Raw genomic sequence first — 9606 nt, 5'->3', positions numbered from 1 at the left:
ATTGGCTATACAGCACTTGCACGGTCGGTTTATACATTTCTGATACTTTGTATACATTTTTATACCATACCATGAAGTGACACTTATTTTTGAAATGCGCATCTGGTACACTTATGACTATCGACAGTGTAAATGTATATAATCTTAGTTTTCCCATTTTTAAATTGTTTTATTTTATAGGTTGCCATCTACTCCTTAGTTTTGGATTTTAAAACTATTTGACCTCGAGCATCGATCATAGAAGAAATATTTGTAATCGAAATTGGTATATAGCAAGACAATTATGAAAGAACATAGCGAATTAACGTCTTTGACGCAATATAGAATGAGACATGGAGATGATGAAAGGACACACACTTGTATTACACATAAATCACTTTAAATGTTTTACTGTAAATGTAACATTGTTCCTCTCTTTAGACAATGATAAGCTGATTTTTCATTGTTTGCTTATCAAATTTTCAAGAAGATGAAGTGCGTCCGAATTTATGCATATAAACAAGAAGTGTTTGGCATATTAGACATGTTTTTATCGTCATTATTCAAGAGAGCAAACTATGCAATGGGCCTTGCGACAAAATCATATCCCGCCAAAAAACACCAAACTATGTTGTTGTTTTTATCTGCAATTCTGGTGTCTCAACTTAAGAAACATAAAGATGCATTTTATAAAATGTCATACACCGTATATGTGCATATACGACAGTTCGCTAACACACTGACTAAATTATGAATAAAATATGTCAGATATTTAAACAAAAGTTAAGCTCAATTCTTTATTGATATAATGTACAAATATCGTTCATTCTCACACTAAAAATACAAAATAAAAAGTAAAGATATAAATGAAGATTTTCTCTCTCAAGTATCAACTATTATGCAAACTAGCAAAATTCATTTGAATAAAAAAAAAACAATGGTTATATCTAAACTCTACTTATTCATTAGACTGTTACACAATTGTTTTTCTCTATGGCTGTTCTTTCAAATGATTTAAGATTAGTCACAGTACTTTTTGAAAATATGTATCGTTATTATATATAATTAAAAATGTCAAACAGTAATTTTGTGACAAGTACAAATTAAATGAGTATACAATATAACTGAAAATTCACACATATATACACTTTCATTTAATGACGGAATCCTAATGTCTAATACTTTTTCACGTAGGACCCCAATTTATTCAATTGTGATGACGGTGGTAGATTGAGAATGAAATCAACTTTTCTTCAGCAGACAAATCTTGAACAAAAACCTTTCTGTACAAATTACTAAACAAATCTTATTCAGTTCCCTAGAAAATTTTGATATCTTATCTGAACCTGTCAGGAATATGATAGTTGTTTTACATTCGTTTGATGTGCTTGAGCTTTTATGACGACGATGTAATATGACTTAATTCAATTGTGATGTTATGATACTATTTCCCAATTATGCATTTGAAAGATCTGCCATAGATTTAGAGAAAGCAAAAATCTGCCATAGATTTGATTTGTTTGACGTTTTAATGTCACATTGCTATAGATTAGAAATCTGCTATAGATTTGAGTCCTACATATTTTCCAGGTAAGACAATAGTTTATATTACATTTATAAATGAATTTAATTATTATTTCACGAAATGATTCAATAACATCAGAATACTACACTCTGATTAATCTCTCAATTTATGGAAATGTATTTTGATAATTTATTATAACAATAATTATATTGTGATAAATACTTTTTTCAGACTTATTAGTCTTTCCAGAAAATGCCATTTGGAGTATGACATGTTAAATGTATGGCACAGCGGGAGGGGGACATCTCTCATGTAATGAGTTGAAGTGAAGATCCCCGCTGGAATAAATTCCTTTTTCGAGTTTAAAAATTTATTGCAGATTGAGAATTTAAGTTGGAATATACAACTTATATATAGGATTGTTGATCACATAAAAGTTTCTGAAACAAATTTAGATTTTTTTCAAAGATGTATTTTAAACTAGTCGGAAATACATTAGCTATTTGTCAAATCTAAATGTCACTACAAGAAATAGCGTTATCCTGATAGCTACACTATTTGTCAAAAAATATCTGAAAGGTTAGGATTTTTCTGTTATTTAACATATATGAGCAGGTTGGGTACTGGTATCACAGCTGCTTATCTTTACGAAAATTACTAAAGTGCCCCTCCCTTCCCCGAGTTATCTCAACAAGTTGTTATCACACATAAATATATATACATATATATATTTATCACACTTTCTCAATATCAATCTATTCATGACATCTTTTTTGGTGGTCTAGGTGGCAGTTTGTGCAATGGAGCTGCTGGTCTCGTGTTACTCGGAATTGGTGCGGGTGGCCGTTTTGAAATTGGACTAGGTAATTGTGGTTTATTTCCATTGTTTTGATCATCGTTTGTAGGTATATTTGGAAGAGGTCGACCGGTAGATGGAGGAGGTCGTTGTGCTTTGGAATATGCCGGTTTGCCATAATCTGAATTTGGTAACGGAAGAGGTGGTCGATTTCTAACTGGAGGAGGTGGCGTTACATTCACCGAAGGTTTGAAGGTATCTGACGACCGCGGAGGTAACATCGGTGATGCGTCTTCCTCTCTTTTTACTTTTTCCAAAAATTGGTCTTTCAGGGATATTCGTTTTTCTGCACTCTAAAATAAAAACAAAGTACATGATAATCTTCCTTATAACATGAATATTTTTTTCTACACGAGTTTCTTTTGCGATTTGTCATTATATTTCGTTCTTACAGAAGGTTAAAGAGTTGTCTCCTATTTGCCACTGCTTTTTAGCATCACTCTTTTTATACTACATTTCATAACCATGCTAACATTCACCATCCTACATTGTATCTCTTACCCAATGATTTGCATTATTCATTCCGACGGCCTTTCACCTTTTCCTCCTCACGGAAATGTACATTGATAAATGTGTTTTTTCATCTTTGATCTGTTGTTTGTTGTATGTAGATTTAACAGCAAGGCTTATGCTAATCGGATATTCTTATATGTTCTTTTTATTTTTCCCAAACAAAGAAATCAAGAGTTACGACTGAATACAAATTAAACTGTGTAACACCGATTCATGCTTATGTGCCGATCTAAGGTTAGGTCTTTAGTAGGAGTCTTTGTTTTAATAGATGAGTTTTCGTGTCACATAGTCGTATTTGGCACAACTTATTGGAATTTTGGGTCTTTAATGCTCTTCAACATAGATTTTTTTTGACTTTTTAACTGTTTTGATCTGAGCGTCACTGATGAATCTTATATAGACGAAACGCTCGTCTGGCGTATTTAATTTTAATCCTGGTACCTTTGATAACTATTTACACCACTGGGTCGATGCCACTGCTGGTGGACGTTTCGTCCCCGAGGGTTATACTAGCCCAGTAGTCAGCACTTCGGTTGTTGACATGAATATCAACTATATGGTCATTTTTATAAATTTCCTGTTTACAAAACTTTGAATTTTTCGAATAGCTAAGGATTTTCCTACCCCAGGAGTTAATTACCTTAGCCGTATTTGGCACAACTTTTTGGAATTTTGAGTCCTCAAGGCTCTTCAACATTGATTTTTTTTGGCTTTTTAACTGTTTTTGATCTGAGCGTCACTGATGAGTCTTATGTAGACGAAACGCGCGTCTGGTGTATTAAATTATAATCCTGGTACCTTTGATAACTATATACTCACAATCTCGTTTTATTTATAGATAATAGAAAAAAACAAAGGATATGGGGTATACATCCATGACACAAAATCAAAACATTCACAGCAACAACAAAACACTCAAAAAGCAAAGGAACAGTGCTTTTATAATATATGTATATGTTATATTTGAATTACATGTTAATGTCATATTTTAATTAATCAACCCTAATATAAATGGAAGTGAGATATATTAAGTAGCAAGCATTACTTATACAACAGAAAAATAAAGAGAGAAAATTCGAGAAAACCATCGATACAGACAACTCAAAAATGAAAAAAAGATAAAAGAAATTTTAAGTCGATGCATATTAAACTATTTGACCAAAAGGGCAAACATATTGCTCCAAAAATATATAATCATATCATGTGCTATACCAAAAATCATTTGGTGGATAAAATACGTAAAAGTTTTACCACTCTCTAAATTGACGACTGTCGTATAAGTGAAAGGTTTGGCTAGCTATATAACCCGGTTTATCAACCATGTTTCACATAAGAAAAAGCCTGTAACAAGTCAGTAACATGACAGTTGTTATACATTCGTTTGATGTGTTTTAGCTTTTTATTATGCAATTAATTAGGGAACTTCCGTTTTGACTTTTCCTCGGAGTTTTTGTGAATTACTTTTTTTTGGTATTTGGTTCACACAGGATTGATAGCTAAAAAGTATGACATTATTCAAGTTTGAAGCCAGATGCATTTTACACATTTTTCGTTAATTGTTAGATCACAACAAAGAGTAATATTAAGATACGCACCCATGAAAACTTATGCTTTGATGTCCAAATGTATACTCGAGCAAAATGTAGGCAAATTGTGATCAAAATTTTATGCTTTTCATTAATTAAGTGCAAAGTTTAGACATCTCGATAATGTCACACTTATGACATTTGCCATGAATGATTCTCTTCGTATTTTACTGCGAAGTGAGTTAAATATTGAAAGGAACAACACGAAAACTGCCAAAACGGAAAAAGTGAGTAACAAGTTTATAAACTACAAATTTACATAAATTGTGTTTAATATGAATAATCATGCCAATACTAAAAACTGGCTTCTAGGTAGTTTGTATACTTAAAACTGACGTATAGTACATAAATAAACTGCAACTGGTCTGATATTTACCAAATCGTATGTGGCCAAATTCATTTTAGAGCAAAAATTTAATTAAAAACAAAAGGATATACAAACAAGAATGTGTCCCCAGCACACGGATGCCCCATCCGCACTATCATTTTATATGTTCAGTGTACCGTGAAAATGGGGGCATATATCAATTTTGTTATTTAAATTAGAAAGATCATATCATAGGGAACATGTGTACTAAGTTTCAAGTTAATTGGACTCCAACTTCATCAAAAACTACCTCGACCAAAAACTTTAACCAAAACTTTAACCTAAAGCGGGACAGACGGACGAACTGACGGACGAACGAACGGTTCGACGCACAGACCAGAAAACATAATGGGACATTTAAACAAAAACAAATACAATTGCATTTGAATTCAACTTGTTACAAACACTAATAAGTTTGCGAAACTGTAATAGACCGGGTGTTCGTTTAAGAAGCGGTGCGGCTCGATTGATTTTTTTCCCTAGAAAAAAAGAATGTTAATTAATTCAAAGTTGCTTATTTTATAGTTGATGTAATTATTATTTTTTACATTCCGAAAATTATTTTTAGATTAAGGTTTGCAAATGTTTTGACAAAACCTATCTGCCTAGACCTTTGAACTCCATGATTTTCATTTTTGTCATTATATGCCGATATTTGTTAAAATGACGTTGATTGTACAAACAAAAATCGTATGCATTATGTATATTTGTAAATAAAATTGGCAATCATTATCACCGAATAATGTGAGTGATGATAATGTATATGATTGTTCACAAGTTGTTCGTTAAAATTACCAAATTATCTCATACATTTATATGAAATAAAAACAGCAGAACTTGTTTTATCTTGAATTGGGTTAACCAATGTTATTCATTCATTTGATGTGTTTGAGCTTTTGAGTTTGCCATTTGATTACGAATAGTCCGTTTTTAGTTTCCCTCGGAGTTCAGTAGTTTTATTATTAAAGAAATAATTCATGGGGGCTTGACAAATATTTTACCCTGAATTATAGCGAGGGGTAAAATATCGTCACAAAGGAACAACCCGTGGTAAAATCTAGAGATATTTAAGCCCCCATGAAATATTTCGATTCTAATAAAACAACTAGTATCTCAGTTGTTTGTCAAAATTCATTATTATTCGTTGGATACCAATTTTCGTGGTTTTCGTGGGTACAGGCAAACCACGAAATCAAATGTTCAACGAAATACATATTTTCAATAGATGTTTCAATTGATGTTGTATACAAAGATTTTCAAACAACGAAATCAAATATTAACGAATATGCAAGTTTTAAGCAATCCACGAAAATTGATACCCACGAAAATAAATGAATCCACAGTATGCGAAAATGCCATGTTATAGAAAGTTTGATTTCTGCACTTAATAACCCTATTCAACTAATTTTTGGAGGTCGGGAATTTGATATTTTAAATGTACACATTATGACCTTTCATTTGATATACAACAACCCTATTGTGAAAGATTTTTTTTTGCACTCAATGACCCCATCAAACCATTTTTTTGTGGACGTCAATATGAAACTTGAAATGTACGCTTTATGTTCTTTCATTTGGTAATACATCATGATGAGATCTACCTATTGTCCAGATAAGGTCATGATATCTTTAAAAACAACTAGGGGGGCCCATGTCGAAAAAACTCAATAAAAGGGAGATAACTTCTACAGGGGATGATGAAATCCTACACAGCCTCATCTGGTAATACTTCATGATAAGGTCTATCTATGGTCCATATTTGGTCTTGATGACTTCAACAGAAACGGGGTGAGGCCATGCCAGAAAAATGTTGGATGAAAAAACGGAAGAAAAACAATAAGGTCTTTCCTTTGTAGAGGAAAGACTTTAAATACGGCTATTCTTTTGGATCGAAGCGCTCTAGGTGGAGGCAGATATTTGTCGTTCCCATAAATTAGCGTACTATTAAATTGGCATAAAAGAACGCAGCAAACTGAATTAGTGACATGCATAAACTATTTGTACATAGTTTTGGATGAATTTAAATAATAATTTACGTATATGTCTCATATGAATACAAAAATATGGCTGATGACACATTTTAGCATCGTTTGTTTACGTTTTACTGGTTGTGATGATTTTCAGTTTCACAAGTGTGCATTTTCCCGTGAAATGTTAATACTCTGACGTCGTGTAGCTCATTTATAAAAAAAAAACCCAACATATGACGTGGGAGTACGGTCCGAACAGCCCAAGCAATATATTCATATATTACCACGGGTGTGTACTCAAAGCGTTTGAAGGACGTCATGTTAGAGTTTACTTTTTCAATGTAGATGTAGTATACATTTGTGTCTTTATCTTGTAACTTCCACGTTATCGTCAAATTGATTATAAAGTAAAAAAAAGCATTTGACCGAAAGTTTTGAAAAGGTGTTTCAAAGCGGTACCTTAATATTAAAGAAAATTACAAAAACAATCATCTATTAACGAACATGGTCTCTACCTTCTTTTTTTCACGGTAAACTTATATATAGTGACTCGACAGAAAACATGCAACACATAAAGCAACACAGTTTTGTGTAAAAAGTTGATTAGTAAGCTTGATAGCACGATTTCCAACAAAAACAAAATATGTTAATAATATGCGAGTCATTCCAAAACAATACATAGAGTTTTAGCAAGTGTGACATGTATTGCATATGTGTATTGACCAATAGTTAGAAGGTGAAAAGATGCTTATAGCTATTAAATTATTTTTTGGAATAATTAGGAATAACTATACACTAATAGTTTCATTGAAATTAATAGAATTAATGTAAATACTACGTTGGACTTAGTAAACTGGAAAAAAAGAAAATAAGAAGCACACGAGGCATGCCATGACCGACAAATACAAGGTACATGAACTAATACGTATTATGAAATAACAACAATCTTTAGTTAGTTAAGAAAGAGCAAACTATTCAATTCAATAAGAATGGTTAAAACATACTGGCTTACACATATTGAAATGCAAATAATATATAATACGTACTCTGCGGATGTTTAAAATCTGTTAGAAAACAAATCAAAATTACAAGGGCATTGAAATGATATCAAGAATGTGACAAAAGAAAAAAACAGTTAAGTTTAACCATATTTATTTGCTCAAAGCTGATAGCAAAATGATCAGACATAAAAAAAAATCCTGCTTATGTGATCTCCACAATGCAATTTATACAACGTATATATATTTTTTTTAATCAAAAGCAAAAGTTCTGTAAATAAATTGACGCATCCGGGAAGCCAACAAAGAGTATTGAATATGGTAGTTCTTTCGTAAAAATTAAAGGATATCAAAAGGATTAAAACTTCTCTTCCGATCCATATCGATAGTTTTTGATATCATATTTCTAGATAAACCAATAATAATAAATGAAATTGAAAAAAAAAAAAAATTAAAAAAAATGAATTAAGTTTAAAATGTTCGTTCGATCTTAACACGTTGGGAACAGTCCGGACAATAAATAATTTAGACATGTTCAGTTTTTTAATCAATTTATAGATAAATCCACTGCGATTAACTCAGTACAGTTTAGACGGTTCGCTTGCAGGAAATTCAGCATTTCAGAGTATTCAGTATGATATTGATGTGTATATGTAAATGTCATCTACTGAACAATCTTAATATCTTAATATAGACTAAATTGAAGCGAAATGTCCGAAGAATACTGAATTTAATGCAGCGGATACATCTAGAAATTACAAAAACTGAAGATGACGTACTAATTTGTTGTTCAATGTTTTTAGAGCAGTTCTGATTAAAATGACCGTTTCAGATCAAAATTACTTTACTAGTTTACATGCAAATCAAATCAATGCAGAGGTCAAGAAAGACACCGTACATCTAAAAAAATCTACTAGATATTAAACTTACTAGGACAATTAATACGAATTATATAGGAGCTGATCAAGATTACCAATGCACTTTTTAATTTTAATCTTAATATTGAAAATTGTTCGATTTTACAAATTGACAATGTCACAGACTTCAGAGTTTGAATGGTGACGGCATAAAATATTGAGGAGTTATCAACAACTTGTGAAAAAAAACGACCATTTTCAAACTTGCACTCTTTTGATTTTAAACATTTTTGTACAACATTACGCATCAACCTCATATCGCTAGGGTCCATACAAAGTATCGATATTGTTTGAGGTGACATATAGATTCATTGGGCCGGGTGTATTAATATTTATCATATATTGTATTTTTATAATCTGTACAAATTTACACATATCACTATAATCAATAATTTAATTAATAACATTTATGGATCACCTAACAGGCATAAGCTCTTTGCCTGAATATATATAAATAGAAGTACAAAATTATGGAAGGACAAACATTATCTTTATCTACAACATAATGGATGCTACGATCATCAAAATATAATTACAATATAATACCTCTGTTGGTTCAGATTGTCGTCTCTGTACTTCATATACTGGTGTTTCCTACAAAACAAATATTTTCAATTTCTTTGAAATGTTTTATTTCAGTATAGATGATTTACACTTAAAATGCGAATAGATTCATATAGTTATATAATTAAAAGCAAACATAATTAATATTGTTTTTTGTGTCTAAGTGGAGCTGTTTATCAGATTGTAATGTTTTTGAGAATTTTATTAATTTCATCCTAATTTATATTGGTCTAGAAAACATGAAACACCTCACATTAAACAAACGCTAATAAATACGACGAAAAATATAACATTATGTTCATGATCAGGTTCATAAAAGAAATTGAAATAT

The 9606-nt window shown here is 31.3% G+C and overlaps 1 protein-coding gene across 5 annotated transcripts in view; it reads right to left on the bottom strand.

Annotated features, from left to right (window-relative positions):
- Positions 1-762: 762 nt before the first annotated feature.
- The window catches only part of LOC134724945 (uncharacterized), a 30624-nt gene continuing 21780 nt past the window's right edge, over positions 763-9606 (bottom strand). For 3 of the 5 annotated variants that reach the window (XM_063588336.1, XM_063588335.1, XM_063588338.1), the window contains 3 exons: positions 9258-9305; positions 7843-7860; positions 763-2653 (listed from right to left, as the gene is read on the bottom strand). In XM_063588336.1, coding sequence (XP_063444406.1) covers positions 2264-2653; positions 7843-7860; positions 9258-9305 — 456 coding nt within the window. In that variant the 3' untranslated portion in view covers positions 763-2263. The remainder of the gene's footprint in view (positions 2654-7842; positions 7861-9257; positions 9306-9606) is intronic. The other 2 variants (XM_063588337.1, XM_063588339.1) reach the window with 1 other exon arrangement.

Source organism: Mytilus trossulus, chromosome 7, assembly GCF_036588685.1.
Source record: "Mytilus trossulus isolate FHL-02 chromosome 7, PNRI_Mtr1.1.1.hap1, whole genome shotgun sequence".
NCBI classification, from domain to species: Eukaryota; Metazoa; Mollusca; class Bivalvia; order Mytilida; family Mytilidae; genus Mytilus; species Mytilus trossulus.
The sequence above is the reverse complement of the archived record's forward strand: the minus strand, read 5'-3'. Positions and strand labels throughout refer to the sequence as shown.